Source organism: Colossoma macropomum, unplaced genomic scaffold (assembly GCF_904425465.1).
Source record: "Colossoma macropomum unplaced genomic scaffold, Colossoma_macropomum, whole genome shotgun sequence".
NCBI lineage: Eukaryota > Metazoa > Chordata > Actinopteri > Characiformes > Serrasalmidae > Colossoma > Colossoma macropomum.
Window position 1 is genome coordinate 20,156 of NW_023495176.1, and position 22,332 is coordinate 42,487.

The window sequence follows — 22,332 nt, forward strand, 5'->3', positions numbered from 1 at the left end:
TTGAGATACGTTTGGAAATGACCAGAGAAAACTCCAAAAGCATGGTGTGTCTGAAGATGACTGGCTTGACTGCACAGGACTCAGCTGGGAGTTACAATGCAGGGTGACACATAAATGTGAACCAGCTGCATAAGAACTCACTAGAGTTGATAAAATAACAGACCACACTTTAAAATGTAGCCAGTTACTCTCAAGATCAGCAGGTGGTGCTAGAACACAACAAACCTCATACCACAAAGAGCTTAATATAAGGGATCATATAGGTTCAAAATACGTTTCCATTGAAACTCCAAAACTTTCACTTTATTTTTGATTATCCCATTTTATTTGAATAGTCCCCTATAGATTATCTGCATATTAACAAACTACTATCAGTTAATTCTCAACACTGTTAGGGTTAGTATTAGAGCTGGGATTAAAGGAACATTATGGTGATTTAAAGTTCATTTATGAATTGAAACATGAACACTGAGCTCATTGTATGCTATCCCAGGCAGTTGCTAAGTGGTTGATATGGTGTTCCAGGTGGTTGCCAGGCAGTTGCTATGGTATTTTACGTGGTTGCAAAAGTGTTGCTAAGCATTTGCTATGTGGTCGATACAGCTTTCAAGGTGGTTGCTCAGGCATTGCTAGGTAGATTGTTGCTAAGTGGTTGCTATGGTACTTTAGGTGATTGCTAGGGTGTTAAGAGGTTGCGTTGCATCCAGGGTGATTCTGAGGAAGTTACTAGGTGGCTCTGAAACTGTAACTATGCAAATCCTCCTCCTCCCTTTATGAAGAGACGCTGAGCAGCACTGAGAGATCTGCAGAGAAGAGCTCATCAGCTCAGACACAACCTCAACCATGTTCAGCACATCTCTAACACTGCTGATGATCACTAGTCTACCATGTACGTCTCAGGATTAGAATAAGAGAATGAAATAGCAGAGAAAATCTTTCTGTGATCATGTTTCATTCAGAACTTTAATTCTTCTTCTTTTCTGCAGGTTTTCAGAGTCAGACTCTCACTCAGTCTGAAGCTGTGGATAAAACACCAGGAGAATCTCATAAACTGACTTGTACAGCTTCGGGATTCTCATTCAGTGGCTCAGCTATGGCCTGGATCAGACAGGCTCCTGGAAAAGGACTGGAGTGGATTGCTACTATTGAAACATCCACATACAGCTATTCCACCTACTATTCCCAGTCATTCCAGGGAAGATTCACAATCTCCAGATCCGACTCCAGCAGTCAGCTGTACTTACAGATGGACAGACTGAAGAGTGAAGACACTGCTGTGTATTACTGTGCAAGAGAGTCACAGTGATAGAAAACAGTGACAGAGCTGTACAAAAACACTTCCTCATTCAGTTACAGAGGAAAGCTGCTGTTATACAGTGAATGTTAAGACTACTTAATGTTTGTTTCAGAAGATCTTACTTTTACAATTATAAAAGTAAAAAGACCAAAATGAACTTCTATAGAACAAAACTGAAGTGCTTAAAATATTTTAGGTAATTTATCCTGTGTATGAAAATAATAAGTGATCAAGTAATACAATATGCAGCATTTCAGGGCACATCTAACCACCAGAGGGCAATGTGACCTTATAAATGAAGTTTTGTCATGGGCAACTTATCTTCATTGCTAAAAACATACAGTGATGTTCAAAAGTCAGAAACCAGTCTTTACTTATTTAATTGCCAGGCAAAATAGCCATTAAGTCAAAACGCAGCAAATTTATTTAATGAAGCATTATGCAGAAGCCTCAACAACTAAATATAATTTTTTCAGTGTTTCATTTCTCCTTCTTCCAACCCAAGCAATCCTAAATACATTCAAAGATGTTGAGATCTGGACTCTGACATGGTCAACTCATTGTTCTTAGAAGACCAGCAGCCTCTTTGTTGGATTTACAAATTTTCTTTTTTTTTGTCTGTTTTCTTTTCTTAGTTAGGGCTTCTTGAAAGTTACACATCCTTTCTGACTCATAGTGCTGAGTCGTCTTCTCACAGTGGAAGGATGGACAAAAACACCTGTGGATGTTTTCAGATCTGAAGCAGCTTGATTTTCTCCTCTCTCTCAAAGATGAAAGCTTTAGGTTGTGTTTATCTAAAGGGGATACATCTGGTGGTCTATCCAGTCTTGTACATTTGTTAGCGGTCTCATTTTCTCTGCATTGTAGCGACCTACAGCTGGCTGCTGCTGGCCTCTAGACGTTAGTGAGGTAAGCACATTAAGAGGCAGATCAAACTGCTGGTAGACGACTATCTTCTAGCTCAGTCGAGTCACGAGAGGCAGAGGTGGGGCTCCAGCATGGCGTTGGACGGTGGGGAGCAAGAATGGTGGCTGGGTGGAGTGCTGTTGTGATGCTGTTGCCCTCAGCTGCGTAGGGCATGAAGTGCTGCATTACAGGCCCTGAGTGAAGACTGGTGTTTGTGCTGGCTAGGACGGTGCACATGCCCAGGGACTTGGCTTGAGCTAGTGGGTCGCCAAGGATGGTCGACCTTTAAAGGGGGGGCAATGTAGCGATCTGCTACTGGCTTATGTGGGCTTCCAGACACTCATGGGTGGTGCGCAGCCTCCAGGAAAGGGACTTAAATGTTTACATCATTGTTGTTTTTAAGTTTAAAGGTATTTGTAAGTGTTTCTTTTGCTGTTCTGTGTCAGGGAATGGATTTAGTTAGTGTGGGCTGGTGGTCACCAAATGTATGTCTAGTGATGACCTCCCCTGTGAGTTCAGTGCTGTGTGTGTGCCTTTCTGTGTGGTGTTCAATAAAGAGAAATTCTCATGGTGGATTAATGGCCTCCATGTGTCTTACACTACATCAATGCTACAATATGTTAATATGTGTACTCTAGTTTTGGAAACTTCTGTGTGTTACACTTATTTTTTTTTGTGGACTTTCCTCTTCCTCACACAAGTGGATGATCATATATCTAATCTCTTCGGAAATATCTGCTGAAAAATGACTATATACTTTATACTTAATGGCTGTTTTGACTGGAAATAAAAAGAGAAGGCTGGTCTTTGAAATTTGCACAGTACTGTAATCATTGTGCAAGAATTTTCAGTTTTTAACCAGCTTTTACAAGATGTGGGGACGACAGATCAGCCAGTACAAATATATTTAATGAGATAAAAACGCAGCTTCCTATTTAACTTAAGATACAACAAATGCTTAACTGGATATACAGACAAGTAAAGAAGACATGGTGGGAGATAAAGTGTGAGTCTATATATATAGTGAGACTATATAATTTTGCACAGTTATCAGATGAGTGAGGTAATCCCTCTGAAACTGTAACTATGCAAATCCTCCTCCTCCCTTTATGAAGAGACGCTGAGCAGCACTGAGAGATCTGCAGAGAAGAGCTCAGCAGCTTAGACTCAACCTCAACCATGTTCAGCACATCTCTAACACTGCTGATGATCACTAGTCTACCATGTACGTCTCAGGATTAGAATAAGAGAATGAAATAGCAGAGAGAATCTTTCTGTGATCATGTTTCATTCAGAACTTTAATTCTTCTTCTTTTCTGCAGGTTTTCAGAGTCAGACTCTCACTCAGTCTGAAACTGTGGTTAAAACACCTGGAGAATCTCATAAACTGACCTGTACAGCATCTGGATTGTCATTCAGTAGCTATGCTATGGGCTGGATCAGACAGCCTCCTGGAAAAGGACTGGAGTGGATTGCTACAATTTACACCTCCTCATACAGCTATTCCACCTACTATTCCCAGTCAGTCCAGGGAAGATTCACGATCTCCAGATCCGACTCCAGCAGTCAGCTGTACTTACAGATGAACAGCCTGAAGAGTGAAGACACTGCTGTGTATTACTGTGCAAGAGAGTCACAGTGATAGAAAACAGTGACAGAGCTGTACAAAAACACTTCCCCATTCAGTTACAGAGGAAAGCTGGTGTTATACAGTGAATGTTAAGACTACTTAATGTTTGTTTCAGAAGATCTTACTTTTACAATTATAAAAGTAAAAAGACCAAAATGAACTTCTATAGAACAAAACTGAAGTGCTTAAAATATTTTAGGTAATTTATCCTGTGTATGAAAATAATAAGTTATCAAGTATTACAATATGGAGCATTTCAGGGCACATCTAACCACCAGAGGGCAATGTGACCTTATAAATGAAGTTTTGTCATGACCAACTTATCTTCATTGCTAAAAACATACAGTGATGTTCAAAAGTCAGAAACCAGTCTTTAGTTATTTAATTGCCGGGCAAAATAGCCATTAAGTCAAAATGCAGCAAATGTATTTAATGAAGCATTATGCAGAAGCCTCAACAACTAAATATAATTTTTCAGTATTCAGCATAACCACCGTTTATCTTCATTACAGCTTCCATTCTTTTCAGGTTTTCAAAGAAATGTGCAAGGATATTTTTCCACACCTCCAAAGTTCAGTCTTAGAAGATGGTTGCATTTTTACTTCTCACAATCCAAGTAATCCCAAACACATTCAAAGATGTTGAGATCTGGAATCTGACATGGTCAGTCCATTGTTCTTAGAAGACCAGCAGCTTCTTTGTTGGATTTACAATTTTTCTTTTTTTTTGTCTGTCTCCTTTTCTCAGTTAGGGCTTCCTGACAGCTGCACATCCTTTCAGACCCATAGCGCTGAGTCGTCTTCTCACAGTGGAAGGATGGACAGAGACACCTGTGGATGTTTTCAGATCTGAAGCAGCTTGATTTTCTCCTCTCTCTCAAAGATGAAAGCTGTAGGTGGTGTTTATCTAAAGGGGATACATCTGGTGGTCTATCCAGTCTTGTACATTTGTTAGCGGTCTCATTTTCTCTGTATTGTATCGATGTACAACTGGCTGGCACTGGCCTCTAGACGTTTGTGAGGTAAGCACATTAAGAGGCACATTAAACTGCTGGAAGATGACTATCATCAAGTACAGTCGAGTCACCAGAGGCAGAGGTGGGGCTCCAGCATGGCGTTGGACGGTGGAGAGCAAGAATGGTGGCTGGGTGGAGTGCTGTTGTGATGCTGTTGCCCTCAGCTGCGTAGGGCATGAAGTGCTGCATTACGGCCCCTGAGTGAAGACTGGGGGCACTCATTGCCAAGGACTGTATGTCCTGTAGTGTTTGTGCTGGCCAGGACTGTCCACATGCCCAGGGGCTTGGCTTGAGCTAGTGGGTCGCCGAGGACGGTCGACCTTTAAAGGGGGGGCAATGTAGCGATCTGCTACTGGCTTATGTGGGCTTCCAGACACTCATGGGTGGTGCGCAGCCTCCAGAAAAGGGACTTAAATGTTTACATTGTTGTTTGTTAGTTTAAAGGTATTTGTAAGTGTTTCTTTTGCTGCTCTGTGTCAGGGAATGGATTTAGTTAGTGTGGGCTGGTGGTCACCAAATGTATGTCTAGTGGTGACCTCCCCTGTGAGTTCAGTGCTGTGTGTGTGCCTTTCTGTGTGGTGTTCAATAAAGAGAACTTCTCATGGTGGATTAATGGCCTCCATGTGTCGTACACTACATCGATGCTACAATATGTTAGTTTTGGAAACTTATTTTTTTTGGACTTTCCTCTTCCTCACCTAAGTGGATGATCATATATCTAATCTCCTCAGAAATATCTGCTGAAAAATTACTACTTCATACTTAATGGCTGTTTTGACTGGAAATGAAAAATGAAGGCTGGTTTTTGACATTTGCACCGTACTGTAATTATTGTATAAGAATTTTCAGTTTTTAACCAGCAAAAATATATTTACTGAGATAAAAGTGCAGGTTCAATTTTAACTAAAGATACAGCAAATGCTTAACTGGATATACAGACAAGTAAAGAAGACATGGTGGGAGATAAAGTGTGAGTCTTCTCAGACTATATAATTTTGTACAGCTAGCAGATGAGTGATGTAATCCCTCTGAAACTGTAACTATGCAAATCCTCCTCCTCCCTTTATGAAGAGACGCTGAGCAGCACTGAGAGATCTGCAGAGAAGAGCTCATCAGCTCAGACACAACCTCAACCATGTTCAGCACATCTCTAACACTGCTGATGATCACTAGTCTACCATGTACGTCTCAGGATTAGAATAAGAGAATGAAATAGCAGAGAAAATCTTTCTGTGATCATGTTTCATTCAGAACTTTAATTCTTCTTCTTTTCTGCAGGTTTTCAGAGTCAGACTCTCACTCAGTCTGAAGCTGTGGTTAAAACACCTGGACAATCTCATAAACTGACCTGTACAGCTTCTGGATTCACATTCAGTAGCTATCCTATGGCCTGGATCAGACAGGCTCCTTGGAAAGGACTGGAGTGGATCGCCTTTATACACACAGACAGCTCTCCCATCTACTATTCCCAGTCAGTCCAGGGAAGATTCACGATCTCCAGATCCGACTCCAGCAGTCAGCTGTACTTACAGATGAACAGCCTGAAGAGTGAAGACACTGCTGTGTATTACTGTGCAAGACGAGACTCACAGTGATAGAAAACAGTGACAGAGCTGTACAAAAACACTTCCTCATTCAGTTACAGTAAAGCTTAAATGCTGTGGTGCTCAGTGACTCAGAGTACTGTTCAGTTTCTCTGAGCCTCAGAAAGCCACTTATCACTTTGCCACTACAGCAGTGTTTATGTAAAAACGTTTTGATTTACCATTTATATAATGCGGTTTTAATTAAAAAGATATCATTTTCAGATCAGTAACTTCTTTTGTGCAGTTGTTGATCGATGTCAGAGGCATAGAGTAAGACTGGTATTTTTAACCGAAATATGCTTCATAATTTACATTACCTTTTCCAAAAATATTGCATGTGGAAATGTGATATTACACAAATAACCTGTCGGTAACACCTTCCATTAGGGCAGTGTTCATCAAAAACTGCATATATTTGTCATGGCAACTGACATAAACCCAAAAAACAAAAAAAAACAAAACAAAAACAAACAAAAAACAAAACAATAGGCATCGTCTGTCATAAAGGCGGTCAACTTTGATGTCAAGTTGATGTTACATGTGACATGAAACTGATTCTTTCTGACATTGGGCTGTCATGAAACTTTTTATTGTGAAATGTCATTATAATAACTGTTGCTAGGTGGTTGCTGTAGAACTGTAGGTGGCTGCAAATGTGTTACTGAGCAGTTGCAAAGGAGGCAGTTGCTATGGTGTTACTATGTGCTTGCTACAGTATTCAAGGCTGTTGCTAGGGCATTGCTAGATGTTCATGCTAGGCCAGTGTTCATAAGGCTACATGACATCTATATAAGCCATGTCAACTGACATAAACCAACAAACATTTAAAGGCTAATTACATTAAGCACCATCTGTAATAAAGGCTGTCAACACTGATATCAAATTGACTTTACACATGACATGAAATGGGCTGTCAGGACAGTTCTTCGGGTGAAACAACATCACTGTAAGGTGCCCACCGGCAGCCAGCAGAGGGTGACGGCAGCGAAGTGCCATAACTTCAGGGAACTCCAATTCCCAGAAGCCCTCGGGTTGATTAGGCCCAACCTGACACACCTGTGGACTCCTCTACTTAAGGCTGTGGCAAACAGCAGCCCCTTGTCACACCTTTGCAGAGGGGTGACTGGTATGGTACGCAGGCCAGGTGGGTATTTAAACAAACAGAACAGAAAAGTGGGCTGGGAAAACAAAAGAGAGTAATTGCCCCAAAACTACAAAAAAGAAAAAAAACACAAGACGGCTTGAGCTACAAATGGCTCCAAGCCATACAAAAGGTGTTTGTTCCACTAAGATCAAACAAGTGAAACATAAAGTCTGCCTTCCCTTCATAATTACAGTGGAAGTGTCATTTTGTTTTCTGATTATCTTTTATTTCACATTTCTAGTTCAGCCTTTGTTTGAGCTGCTTTCAGCATCTCCTTTGTTCGTCCTTTTCTCACCTTTCCTTTAGGTGTTTAACCTATAGTTACCTGTGCTTTCCAGTGGTGCAGCGGTAACTCCATGGACCTGGCTGTGGGTCACCTCATCCCCATCGTGCCAAATTCGCACTCCATTGCCTCAATTATTTTATTGAACACCCTTTCTCACGGGTTTTCATCTTTACATGTACATTAGTAGAGGTTTCTTACCTCATGGTCAGAAACAGGTGATGTTCGAGATGTGAGGACGTCTCTCTGACAGGTGTGGCTGGACAACTTCTCCAGATATTTCATTAATGATATAAATCAAAATCCACCACTTCATAACTGTCACCTTTAGTAAGAAAAAAAAATGTCCACCCATTAGAAAGTAGTCAGCTTGTGCATCACACAGAAGAATGTGGTGTATTCTAACATACCTTGTGTTTCAGTCTGCAGTTCCACAGTAGAAAGGTGGAGAGTCGACATCCTTGCAGACAAAAGTCCACATTCAGGGTCTTCGAAGTGGGATTCCACATCAGACGAGCTGCATGTGTCCTGCTGCTCTGCCTTAATAGAAACATTTGACACAACTGCTCCCTCCTACGAAGAAGAAGAATTCAGTTTATATGTCTTACAACATTGTATGATATTCATATGTATCCAGTGTCTGTCCTTCTGAATGTTTCTTGATTTGAAGTTTGTCTGAAGTCCAATTGATTAAATAAAGAATTCTCTTCATGGATGGTCAGAGTTGTGAGACCTTCAAAACTATGAAATGAGGATTTACAATATTATTTCTCTTCCCAGTTCCTCAGTCCTACATCAATCCTGCTACAGCTATGAGGGGGTCTGGCCTTCTAGCTACAAGCAGAAACTGCCCAGAACTCCAGCCCAAGTTCTCAGAGTTCCACCCTCCCTCACTCAGTCTTCTCTCATACTGCCACCACCATGTTGAAGGCCTGGTCTGAACTCAAACACAGTTTTATATCCCTCAATTCCTCAACATGTAGATGGAAATTAAGAGGAAGCAGCTTTGTCAAAAGCCAGTCAGATGAAGTTTTTTACCAGTTAAACAAAAACATTAAAGTGATTGATCATTATTTCTTGTAAATCTGACTAATAAAATTAATGCATTACTAAACACAGGAAGAGATGCAGAGAAAGAAGCTGAAGGAGACTCACAGGACTGAAGGAGCAGATCTTATGGAGGTCAGTCATCAAGAAGAAGGTGAGGGAGAGTTTTATAAGCTTTCAGTTAAAATTAATACTATATTTAATGTAACTTAACTGAGAAATATAATATTTGTCACCATGACCATGAAATTCTGTCAGCCAGCTTATTAAACAGGCCTACAGAGCAAAATTTCACTCTTTCTGATTGAACCAACTGAGACTCAACTATTCATAATCTGTGTGTTTGAATAATATATTTAGGACTTTGCAGGTTGTCTAAGAGATAGGAGAGAGCACTGCTTGACTTCAGTAGCTTTGCTTGATCTGTGCCTGCTGTAAGTGGATGGATATAGTGTCTGTTATACTGGCTCTGTGTTTAATACAAACTATGAAGAGACAGATCTACTGTGCCAATTTGACCACATAACCATGTTTTGATATACTTAACACGGCTGATGTACTTGACATTGTCTAGCTGTTGCTAGTCTAAAAGTGGATTCTAAACATTCTGGGGCAATTAAAAAAAATCTCTTTGGGGGCCATGCTCCCAGACAGCCCGTAGTACAGGCTTAGCCCCCATCCATGAATTTCTAGTGACATCCCTGCTATGGCATGAACTGGATCAGACAACAGGCTGGAAAAGCACTAGTGCACATTGGGACAATCAGGTATGATTCCAGTAAAACTGCTTACGACAAACCTGTTGAGGGACGTATTGAAATTACCAGACAAAACTCCCAAAACATGCTGTATCAGAAGCTGAGTGGCTTGACTGCACAGGACTCAGCTGTGTATTACTGTGCAAGAAACCACAGTGGTACAAACATGTGAGATAGCTGCACAAAAGCTCACCAGAGTGGTTAAACAAAGGAACTGACGTTAAATATTGACAGCAGGAGGCGCTAAAACATAACAAATACATTGCAGTTTTTAACAACTACAAACTGGGTTTTATAGGTTTGATATAAAATGATAGAATTGATTTGACTCTTTTATTTGATTTTACAACTCTTTCATGGTTATACTCTCTTAAAGGTCTTCATGGTCATGAGAAGATTCACAGTCTTCAGATCTGATTCCAGCTATTATCTGTACTCACAGATAAGCAGCCTACAGAGTGAATATGTTGCTGTGTATTGCTGTGTATAATATCAAGCATATCCCCATAATTCATGACTTTAGGGTAGTTCTTTGTTAGCTAATAATGCCAATGTTAGCCATCTAGCTGGTTTTCTGTTCCAAGACACCTAAACTTTGAACTTTTTATCATTATAATTATTTTATATAATTATAATGTTATTAGCAGTAACTGTCATAAGCCTTGTAGTGAGTATCTAATGGTTCGGCCCCTTACCATTGTGGCTTGTGGTAGAAGAAGATTTCTTCTCATAGAAGAATTTACACCTTTTAAATAGCTTTCTGTAAGATTTGGAGGAGTACAGATCAATATGTCGAACCACATGAATAAATGACGTGATATACTTGTTAAAGTATATATATATATATTATAGTGTGGTTTATATATATATTAAAGTTAGGCTTTGTGATGGTGGGGTATGGGATAAAAAGGTACAGTGAGTGAACCTATTATATATTAAGTACAGCTACTTTCAAAAGGCCATTAAATACAATTTGATGCATCTCAAAGAACAGAGAATGGGGGATATGATAAAGCATTAAATAGGGTAACTTTCCAAAAAAGTACAATAGTGTGAGTGTAGTAAGTCTAAATGTGTGTAGTTATCAGATGAGTGAGGTAATCACCTCTATGCAAATCCTCCTCCTCCCTTTATGAAGAGATGCTGAACAGCACTGAGAGATCTGCAGAGAAAAGCTCATCAGCTCAGACACAACCTCAACCATGTTCAGCACATCTCTAATACTGCTGATGATCACTAGTCTACCATGTACGTCTCAGGATTAGAATAAGAGAATGAAATAGCAGAGAAAATCTTTCTGTGATCATGTTTCATTCAGAACTTTAATTCTTCTTCTTTTCTGCAGGTTTTCAGAGTCAGACTCTCACTCAGTCTGAAGCTGTGGTTATAAAACCTGGAGAGTCTCAAAAACTGACCTGTACAGCATCTGGATTCATGTTCAGTAACTACCGTATGGCCTGGGTCAGACAGGCTCCTGGAAAAGGACTGGAGTGGATTGCATATATAAGCACATACAGCTCTCCCATCTCCTATTCTCAGTCAGTCCAGGGAAGATTCACGATCTCCAGATCCGACTCCAGCAGTCAGCTGTACTTACAGATGAGCAGCCTGAAGAGTGAAGACACTGCTGTGTATTACTGTGCAAGACACTCACAGTGATAGAAAACAGTGACAGAGCTGTACAAAAACACTTCCCCATTCAGTTACAGAGGAAAGCAGCTGTTATGCAGTCAATATTAAGAGCACTAACTGCTTGTTTGTTTTCAGAAGATCTACTTTGACAAATACTAATAAGATCAAAATTGTCCAAAATAAAACGTATTTAGCATTTAATTCATTTATGCTGTGCGTGAAAATGAAAAGTGATCAAGCATGAGAAAATGGTGCAATTCAGGGCCCGTCTAACCACCAGAGGGCAACATGACCTCATAAATGAAGTTCTGTAGTGGACAATTTATTGGTGTTCTAGCTGAAGACATACGGCACTGTTAGAAACCACCCTTTCTTTCTTAAATTGTCCATCAAAATGAACAAATTTTAAGTATATGATAATTATTTTGCAGTGTCAGGAAAAAAAAGCATAAAACAAACTTTTTCCAGTATTTAGTGTGACCACTTTTTGTTCTTAATACAGCTTCCTTTTTTTCAAGAGTTTTGCTGTCAGTTTAGTTTTTTTTTTATAAAAAGCACTTCCCCATTCATGTGCAGTGAAGCTTATATGCAGCGGTGCTCAGTGACTCAGAGTACCGTTCAATTTCGTGTTTATGTAAATACCAACTGATTTAACATTTATGTTGTGCAGTTTTAACAGTTAAACATCCTTTCAGACTCACAGTACTGAGTCGTCTTCTCGCAGTGGAAAGATGGACAGAAACACCTGCGGATGTTTTCAGATCTGAAGCAGCTTGATTTTCTTTCAGAGTTGGACATTTTAAGTACTGTTGATCTGACTGGGACAGATTTAGTGGTCTCCCAGGTCTTTAACTGTAGTTAGGAGTCACATTTTCTCTGTATCTTGAACTGTTTATTCCCCAGTTTTAGAGGCTACTGTTATTAATAAATTAAATTATTTATTTATTTATTTATTTATGCTCATTTTCTTTAGATTTTCTACTTATTTAAGCAAGTGGATTGTCATATCTAATCTCCTGAGTAATATGTCATTAAAAATGAGTAACATTTTAAGTTGCAAAGTGCTGTAATTGTTGTTGTGTAAGACCGTAAGTGCTTCAAACATCTTTCAAATAGTAAATGTAGGTCAATAAAACAGTCTTGTGTTAGCTTTCATTTAAAAAAGTATACATTAAACACTTAACTGTATATCTTTTATCTATATCTATCTATATATATATATATATATATATATATATATATATATATATATATACACACACACAGGTGAAAAAGGCCTATTGTATGGTGAACAGTGTGAGTTTAAGAAGTCTAAATAAGTACAAACAGTTATCAGATGAGTGAGGTAATCACTCTGAAACTGTAACTATGCAAATCCCTAAAAATTAGAGACATTTTACAATACAGACATCGTCTTTCATAAAGGCTGCCAACTTTAATGAAGTTAATGTTACACATGACATACTTTTCTGTAAAATTAAGGCAATAATTTACCTTCTATTTCTGTATATTAAAAACAGCTGTGTTAAAATGCAAAATATGTATGGTTTAGTTACATGTAATTAACCTTACTAAAACAAGTATTGATCATTACATTTTCAAGAATTTTCACAGTGAAAAGTATTGTTACTTTGTGTTGCTTTACAGTGTATTTATCTGTCATAACATCAAACTATTATGAAAACTATCATGGCAATTATCAGTAATGTTTAACATGACACTGTTATATTACTGAAGAAAATCTTTCATGACAACTTTATTTAGAAGTTTAGATGATTTATATAGCAGAGTTGATGTGTTACTGTAGTAGTGTCTCTGATATCAGGCACATAATCATATCTACATTAAGATTAGAGCAGCTGTATGCAAATATTCTTCCCTCTAATACATATTTAAGCAGATGGAGGTGAAGACCAGCAGCTTTCCCTCATTCAGCTTCAACCCCACACCATGTTCTCTACATCTCTGCTGCTGCTGCTGACCACTGTGACCTGTGAGTGCTTTTGGGCTTACTGCAGAACATTTTATGGGTATTGATAGATTTTCCACTTTCTAATGTTAATTATAACCTTTTCAGGTGTTCACTGTGTTGAGCTGACCCAGCCTGGATCCATGGTCAAAAATCCTGGTCAGTCGATGTCACTGACCTGTAAAGTTTCTGGATATTCACTGACTGATAGCAGCTACTGTACGCACTGGATACAGCAGCCTGCAGGAAAAGCTCTGGAGTGGATTGGAAGGATTTGTAGTGGTGGTGGCACTGACTACAGTGATAAACTGAAAAGCAAGTTTGAAATTACTAGAGACACGTCCAGCAGCACAGTGACCTTAAGAGGGCAGAATCTGCAGACTGGAGACACAGCTGTGTATTACTGCGCTCGTGAATACCACAGTGAGACACATCAACAGGAACCCTGTACAAAAACATCCCCCCCTGTAGACGATCTCCAAAGGCTTTTTCTGAGTAACACATGAATTAAGTCAATACAGCTATAAGCAGGACTTTTATTTCCCCTTTAACTTTCCATTCAGTCTGAAGTTCAGAACTAAAGTCTTAACAGTGAACAGACATTTTTATACTCTTAAAGACTTTTTATTAGTACTCTGAGTTTCTATGCACCCTTAAAAAAAAATAAAAAATAATAATAATAATCCGTGTGATGTACAGTACTGTGCAACAGTCCGGGAGCTCCCTTTGTTTATTGAAATTCCACTAGGTAGGTAGGTAGGTAGAAAGACAGACAGACAGACAGACAGACAGTTACATACTTTATTGATCCCGAAGGACATTTAGCAGCCAGTAGCACTCATACAACACAGGACAGTTATAATAATAATAAAGGTGATATAATATAAAAAGAAGAATATATACAAAAAACCTATCTACAGGTGTGTATATACAACTAGAAATATACAAAAATATGCAATAAGATCTATTCTGAGATCAAAATGGCCATTCATTTTAATGAAATATGTCTGAGAAGATTATATATGAGAATCAACATATGAGGAAGGAGAAACTGAAAATACGGCAGTTTTTTTAATAGGAAGTATTAAAGGCAACAGAGAAAATGGGACATTTAACAGCGGTGCAACATCTAATACACCATCAATAGTGTAATAATAGGTTTAAGAGCAGGTGTAGGTTTTGTCTTAAGGTTAAGGTTAGGGTTAGGTTTAGGGCAATGGGATAGATTTAATACAACCTTTCACATGCAACCTCAGTTCAGTTGAATGTTAGTTAAAGATGCACTGAGCATCTACAAAACATCTACAGTGGACCATCCAAATAAAGTGTTACCCATATTAAAAGCTACAGATAAATTGGGACTCCTAATAACCACCTGGAAGGCCTGGTAGAGCCTGAGGGCTGGCTGACAGAGAGAGTGACAGCCTTGTCCCAGCTGAAACCAGCTTCTCCATAATTGGTGGGAGGTTCAGATGGGGTGAGGAGGTGTTGGAGATGGAGCAAGGTGTGGATTGCTCATGTGGTTTTGAAATCTCCAGCTGCTGATACAGTTCATTGTTGTGGTTGTCATCCGATAAGTGCAGCTCCTTCAGGGCATCACACAAAAAAAGAGAACGAGGAACTTGATAAAAGCAATGAAATCAGGCAACCTTCCTAAAAGGTAGAATAGTGTGAGTGTAGCAAGTCTAAATGTATGAACAGTTATCAGATGAGTGAGGTAATCCCTCTGAAACTGTAACTATGCAAATCCTCCTCCTCCCTTTATGAAGAGACGCTGAACAGCACTGAGAGATCTGCAGAGAAGAGCTCAGTAGCTTAGACTCAACCTCAACCATGTTCAGCACATCTCTAACACTGCTGATGATCACTAGTCTACCATGTATGTCTCAGGAGTAGAATAAGAGAATGAAATAGCAGAGAAAATCTTTCTGTGATCATGTTTCATTCAGAACTTTAATTCTTCTTCTTTTCTGCAGGTTTTCAGAGTCAGACTCTCACTCAGTCTGAAGCTGTGGTTAAAAAACCTGGAGAATCTCATAAACTGACCTGTACAGCTTCTGGATTCTCATTCAGTGGCTCTGCTATGGCCTGGATCAGACAGGCTCCTGGAAAAGGACTGGAGTGGATTGCAGTAATTGGCACATCCAGTACTCCCATCTACTATTCCCAGTCAGTCCAGGGAAGATTCACGATCTCTAGATCTGACTCCAGCAGTCAGCTGTACTTACAGATGAGCAGCCTGAAGAGTGAAGACACTGCTGTGTATTACTGTGCAAGAGACTCACAGTGATAGAAAACAGTGACAGAGCTGTACAAAAACACTTCCTCATTCAGTTACAGAGGAACGCTGCTGTTATACAATGAATATTAAGAGCACTTAATGTTTGTTTTTTTAGAAGATCTACTTTGACAAGTACTGATAAGACATAAATATTCCAAAATAAATGTCAAAAGTTCTAAATGCGTTTGAATTCATTTATGCTGTGCATAAAGAAAGAAAAAGTGATCAAGCATGAGAAAATGGTGCAATTCAGGGCCCGTCTAACCACCAGAGGGCAACATGACCTCATAAATGAAGTTCTGTAGTGGACAATTTATTGGTTGTCCTAGCTGAAGACATACGGCACTGTTAGAAACCACCCTTTCTTTTTGAAATTGTCCATCAAATTGAACAAATTTTAAGTATATGATAATTATTTTGCAGTGTCAGGAAAAAAACCTAAAACAAACTTATTCCAGAAAGACACAGAAGCCTCAACAATTAATGTAATATATTTTCAGTATTTAGTTTGCCCCTTTTTGTCCTTAATACAGCTTTCATTTTTTTTAAGAGTTTTGCTGTCAGTTTAGTTTTTTTTTTTATAAAAAACACTTCCCCATTCATGTGCAGTGAAGCTTATATGCAGCGGTGCTCAGTGACTCAGAGTACCGTTCAATTTCGTGTTTATGTAAATACCAACTGATTTAACATTTATGTTGTGCAGTTTTAACAGTTAAACATCCTTTCAGACTCACAGTACTGAGTCGTCTTCTCGCAGTGGAAAGATGGACAGAAACACCTGCGGATGTTTTCAGATCTGAAGCAGTTTGATTTTCTTTCAGAGTTGGACATTTTAAGTACTGTTGATCTGACTGGGACAGATTTAGTGGTCTCCCAGGTCTTTAACTGTAGTTAGGAGTCACATTTTCTCTGTATCTTGAACTGTTTATTCCCCAGTTTTAGAGGCTACTGTTATTAATAAATTAAATTATTTATTTACTTATTTATTTATTTATGCTCATTTTCTTTAGATTTTCTACTTATTTAAGCAAGTGGATTGTCCTATCTAATCTCCTGAGTAATATGTCATTAAAAATGAGTAACATTTTAAGTTGCAAAGTGCTGTAATTGTTGTTGTGTAAGACCATAAGTGCTTCAAACATCTTTCAAATAGTAAATGTAGGTCAATAAAACAGTCTTGTTAGCTTTCATTTAAAAAAGTATACATTAAACACTTAACTGTATATCTTTTATCTATATCTATATCTATCTATCTATCTATATATATATATATATATATATATATATATATATATATATATATATATATATATATATATACACACACAGGTGAAAAAGGCCTATTGTATGGTGAACAGTGTGAGTTTAAGTAGTCTAAATAAGTACAAACAGTTATCAGATGAGTGAGGTAATCACTCTGAAACTGTAACTATGCAAATCCCTAAAAATTAGACATTTTACAATACAGACATCGTCTTTCATAAAGGCTGCCAACTTTAATGAAGTTAATGTTACACATGACATACTTTTCTGTAAAATTAAGGCAATAATTTACCTTCTATTTCTGTATATTAAAAACAGCTGTGTTAAAATGCAAAATATGTATGGTTTAGTTACATGTAATTAACCTTACTAAAACAAGTATTGATCATTACATTTTCAAGAATTTTCACAGTGAAAATATTGTTACTTTGTGTTGCTTTACAGTGTATTTATCTGACATCAAACTATTATGAAAACTATCATGGCAATTATCAGTAATTTTAACATGACACTGTTATATTACTGAAGAAAATCTTTCATGACAACTTTATTTAGAAGTTTAGATGATTTATATAGCAGAGTTGATGTGTTACTGTAGTAGTGTCTCTGATATCAGGCACATAATCATATCTACATTAAGATTAGAGCAGCTGTATGCAAATATTCTTCCCTCTAATACATATTTAAGCAGATGGAGGCAAAGACCAGCAGCTTTCCCTCATTCAGCTTCAACCCCACACCATGTTCTCTACATCTCTGCTGCTGCTGCTGACCACTGTGACCTGTGAGTGCTTTCGGGCTTACTGCAGAACATTTTATGGGTATTGATAGATTTTCCACTTTCTAATGTTAATTATAACCTTTTCAGGTGTTCACTGTGTTGAGCTGACCCAGCCTGGATCCATGGTCAAAAATCCTGGTCAGTCGATGTCACTGACCTGTAAAGTTTCTGGATATTCACTGACTGATAGCAACTACTGTACATACTGGATACGGCAGCCTGCAGGAAAAGCCCTGGAGTGGATTGGAGTGATATGTGGAAGTGGTTACACTGCCCACAGTGATAAACTGAAAAGCAGGCTTGAAGTTACTAGAGACACGTCCAGCAGCACAGTGACCTTAAGAGGATAGAATCTGCAGACTGGAGACACAGCTGTGTATTACTGCGCTCGTGAATACCACAGTGAGACACATCAACAGACACCCTGTACAAAAACATCCCCCCTGTAGACGATCTCCATTCAGTCTGAAGTTCAGAACTAAAGTCTTAACAGTGAACAGATGTACATTTTTATACTCTTAAAGACTTTTTATTAGTACTCTCTGAGTTTCTATACACCCTTAAAAAATAAAAGATTAAATATTACTTCGTTACAGTGTTCCGTGTGATGTACAGTACTGTGCATTAGTCAGAGAGCTCCCTTTGTTCATTGAAATTCCACTAGGTAGGTAGGTAGGTAGGTAGACAGACAGACAGACAGACAGACAGACAGACAGACAGTTACATACTTTATTGATCCCGAAGGACATTTAGCAGCCAGTAGCACTCATACAACACAGGACAGTTATAATAATAATAAAGGTGATACAATATAAAAAGAAGAATATATACAAAAAACCTATCTACAGGTGTATATACAACTAGAAATATACAAAAATATGCAATAAGATCTATTCTGAGATCAAAATGGCCATTCATTTTAATGAAATATGTCTGAGAAGATTATATATGAGAGATCCACATATGAGGAAGGAGAAACTGAAAATACGTCAGTTTTTTTAATAGGAAGTATTAAAGGCAACAGAGAAAATGGGACATTTAACAGCGGTGCAACATCTAATACACCATCAATAGTGTATTAATAGCTCATTTCCAGTCAAAACTGGCATTAAGTACAAGCAATTCATTTTACAGGAGATATTTGTGAGGAGGAGTTTTCAAAACTGAAGTTCAAAAACATATTAAGGTCACACTGGATGCACATCAACAGAAGCCCTGTACAAAAACATCCTCTCTGGAGAAAATCTCCACTGTAAAGTGTTTTTTCTAATAACACTTGGATTAAGTCAATACAGCTTTGTTTATTCATGCCCCTTTAACTTAAAGGTACTGTCAGAGTTTCTATCTATCCTTAAAAAATACTAAAAAAAAAGAGTATTACTTCTTCACAGTTATTACTGAGGACATTACATATACAATAATCCACATATGAGGAAGGAGAAAGTGAAAAAAAAAGGAGCTACACTAACAGCTGTTATAACTGTTATAAGTGCCCTGTATGTATTACATCTACAGTCCTGTGCAGAAGAGACCACCTTTCATTTAATTCATTTTCAGTCAAAACACCCATTAAGTACAAGTAATTCATTTTAAGTTTCCAAAAGGCCAAAAAGGTCACACTTTATTTGGATTGCGCTCTAAAGATGATCTACAGATATGTATATTATTAACAAATATTCTCGTGATACTCAGTTGATTATCAACAACATTGGGTATAGGGTTAGGTTTAAGAACAGGTGTATGTTTTTTCTTAAGGTTAGGGTTAGGTTTAGGGCCAGGTATAGATTTAATACAACCTTTCACATGCAACATCAGTTCAGTTGAATGTTAGTTAAAGATACACTGAGCATCTACAAAACATCTACAGTGGACCATCCAAATAAAGTGTTACCCATATTAAAAGCTACAGGTAAATTGGGACCCCTAATAACCACCTGGAAGGCCTGGTAGAGCCTGAGGGCTGGCTGACAGAGAGGGCGACAGCCTCGTCCAAGCTGAAACCAGCTTCTCCATAATTGGTGGGAGGTTCAGATGGGGTGAGGAGGTGTTGGAGATGGAGCAAGGTGTGGATTGCTCATGTGGTTTTGAAATCTCCAGCTGCTGACACAGTTTATCATTGTGGTTGTCATCCGATAAGTGCAGCTCCTTCAGGGCATCACACAAAAAAAGAGAACGAGAAACATGATAAAAGCAATGAAATCAGGCAACCTTCCTAAAAGGTAGAATAGTGTGAGTGTAGCAAGTCTAAATGTATGAACAGTTATCAGATGAGTGAGGTAATCCCTCTGAAACTGTAACTATGCAAATCCTCCTCCTCCCTTTATGAAGAGACGCTGAACAGCACTGAGAGATCTGCAGAGAAGAGCTCATCAGCTCAGACACAACCTCAACCATGTTCAGCACATCTCTAACACTGCTGATGATCACTAGTCTACCATGTACGTCTCAGGATTAGAATAAGAGAATGAAATAGCAGAGAAAATCTTTCTGTGATCATGTTTCATTCAGAACTTTAATTCTTCTTCTTTTCTGCAGGTTTTCAGAGTCAGACTCTCACTCAGTCTGAAGCTGTGGTTAAAACACCTGGAGAATCTCATAAACTGACCTGTACAGCTTCTGGATTCTCATTCAGTGGCTCTGCTATGGCCTGGATCAGACAGGCTCCTGGGAAAGGACTGGAGTGGATTGCAGTCATATACACTGGAAGCACTCCGATCTATTATTCCCAGTCAGTCCAGGGAAGATTCACGATCTCCAGATCCGACTCCAGCAGTCAGCTGTACTTACAGATGAGCAGCCTGAAGAGTGAAGACACTGCTGTGTATTACTGTGCAAGAGAGTCACAGTGATAGAAAACAGTGACAGAGCTGTACAAAAACACTTCCTCATTCAGTTACAGAGGAAAACTGCTGTTATACAGTGAATATTAAGAGCACTTAATGTTTGTTTTTTTAGAAGATCTACTTTGACAAGTACTGATAAGACATAAATCGTCCAAAATAAGTGTCAAAAGTTCTAAATGTGTTTGAATTCATTTATGCTGTGCATGAAGAGAAAAAGTGATCAAGCATGAGAAAATGGTATAATTCAGGGCCCATCTAACCACCAAAGGGCAACATGACCTCATAAATGAAGTTCTGTAGTGGACAATTTATTGGTTGTCCTAGCTGAAGACATACGGCACTGTTAGAAACCACCCTTTCTTTTTTAAATTGTCCATCAAATTGAACAAATTTTAAGTATATGATAATTATTTTGCAGTGTCAGGAAAAAAACCTAAAACAAACTTATTCCAGAAAGACACAGAAGCCTCAACAATGAATGTAATATATTTTCAGTATTTAGTTTGCCCCTTTTTGTCCTTAATACAGCTTTCATTTTTTTCAAGAGTTTTGCTGTCAGTTTAGTTTTTTTTTATAAAAAACACTTCCCCATTCATGTGCAGTGAAGCTTATATGCAGCGGTGCTCAGTGACTCAGAGTACCGTTCAATTTCGTGTTTATGTAAATACCAACTGATTTAACATTTATGTTGTGCAGTTTTAACAGTTAAACATCCTTTCAGACTCACAGTACTGAGTCGTCTTCTCGCAGTGGAAAGATGGACAGAAACACCTGCGGATGTTTTCAGATCTGAAGCAGCTTGATTTTCTTTCAGAGTTGGACATTTTAAGTACTGTTGATCTGACTGGGACAGATTTAGTGGTCTCCCAGGTCTTTAACTGTAGTTAGGAGTCACATTTTCTCTGTATCTTGAACTGTTTATTCCCCAGTTTTAGAGGCTACTGTTATTAATAAATTAAATTATTTATTTACTTATTTATTTATTTATGCTCATTTTCTTTAGATTTTCTACTTATTTAAGCAAGTGGATTGTCATATCTAATCTCCTGAGTAATATGTCATTAAAAATGAGTAACATTTTAAGTTGCAAAGTGCTGTAATTGTTGTTGTGTAAGACCATAAGTGCTTCAAACATCTTTCAAATAGTAAATGTAGGTCAATAAAACAGTCTTGTTAGCTTTCATTTAAAAAAGTATACATTAAACACTTAACTGTATATCTTTTATCTATATCTATATCTATCTATCTATCTATATCTATCTATATATATATATATATATATATATATATACACACACACAGGTGAAAAAGGCCTTTTGTATGGTGAACAGTGTGAGTTTAAGTAGTCTAAATAAGTACAAACAGTTATCAGATGAGTGAGGTAATCACTCTGAAACTGTAACTATGCAAATCCCTAAAAATTAGACATTTTACAATACAGACATCGTCTTTCATAAAGGCTGCCAACTTTAATGAAGTTAATGTTACACATGACATACTTTTCTGTAAAATTAAGGCAATAATTTACCTTCTATTTCTGTATATTAAAAACAGCTGTGTTAAAATGCAAAATATGTACGGTTTAGTTACATGTAATTAACCTTACTAAAACAAGTATTGATCATTACATTTTCAAGAATTTTCACAGTGAAAATATTGTTACTTTGTGTTGCTTTACAGTGTATTTATCTGTCATAACATCAAACTATTATGAAAACTATCATGGCAATTATCAGTAATGTTAACATGACACTGTTATATTACTGAAGAAAATCTTTCTGACAACTTTATTTAGAAGTTTACATCATTTATATAGCAGAGTTACAGTGTTCCGTGTGATGTACAGTACTGTGCATTAGTCAGAGAGCTCCCTTTGTTCATTGAAATTCCACTAGGT

The 22,332-nt window shown here is 38.0% G+C and overlaps 8 gene segments (V, D, J or C); all 8 read left to right on the forward strand.

The window, feature by feature from the left end:
* Positions 1–818: 818 nt before the first annotated feature.
* On the forward strand, positions 819–1,306 carry LOC118801087. The segment is given in 2 exon segments: positions 819–889; positions 987–1,306. Coding segments are annotated over 2 exon segments (366 nt in total).
* Positions 1,307–3,374: 2,068 nt separating this feature from the next.
* Positions 3,375–3,845, forward strand: LOC118801088. The segment is given in 2 exon segments: positions 3,375–3,428; positions 3,526–3,845. Coding segments are annotated over 2 exon segments (366 nt in total).
* A 2,109-nt stretch (positions 3,846–5,954) lies between these two features.
* LOC118801089 lies at positions 5,955–6,443 on the forward strand. The segment is given in 2 exon segments: positions 5,955–6,029; positions 6,127–6,443. Coding segments are annotated over 2 exon segments (363 nt in total).
* Positions 6,444–10,868: 4,425 nt separating this feature from the next.
* On the forward strand, positions 10,869–11,325 carry LOC118801090. The segment is given in 2 exon segments: positions 10,869–10,914; positions 11,012–11,325. Coding segments are annotated over 2 exon segments (360 nt in total).
* Positions 11,326–13,239: 1,914 nt separating this feature from the next.
* LOC118801091 lies at positions 13,240–13,773 on the forward strand. The segment is given in 2 exon segments: positions 13,240–13,291; positions 13,376–13,773. Coding segments are annotated over 2 exon segments (441 nt in total).
* A 1,301-nt stretch (positions 13,774–15,074) lies between these two features.
* LOC118801092 lies at positions 15,075–15,557 on the forward strand. The segment is given in 2 exon segments: positions 15,075–15,146; positions 15,244–15,557. Coding segments are annotated over 2 exon segments (360 nt in total).
* A 1,986-nt stretch (positions 15,558–17,543) lies between these two features.
* On the forward strand, positions 17,544–18,021 carry LOC118801083. The segment is given in 2 exon segments: positions 17,544–17,595; positions 17,680–18,021. Coding segments are annotated over 2 exon segments (306 nt in total).
* A 1,934-nt stretch (positions 18,022–19,955) lies between these two features.
* On the forward strand, positions 19,956–20,441 carry LOC118801094. The segment is given in 2 exon segments: positions 19,956–20,030; positions 20,128–20,441. Coding segments are annotated over 2 exon segments (360 nt in total).
* Positions 20,442–22,332: the final 1,891 nt, after the last annotated feature.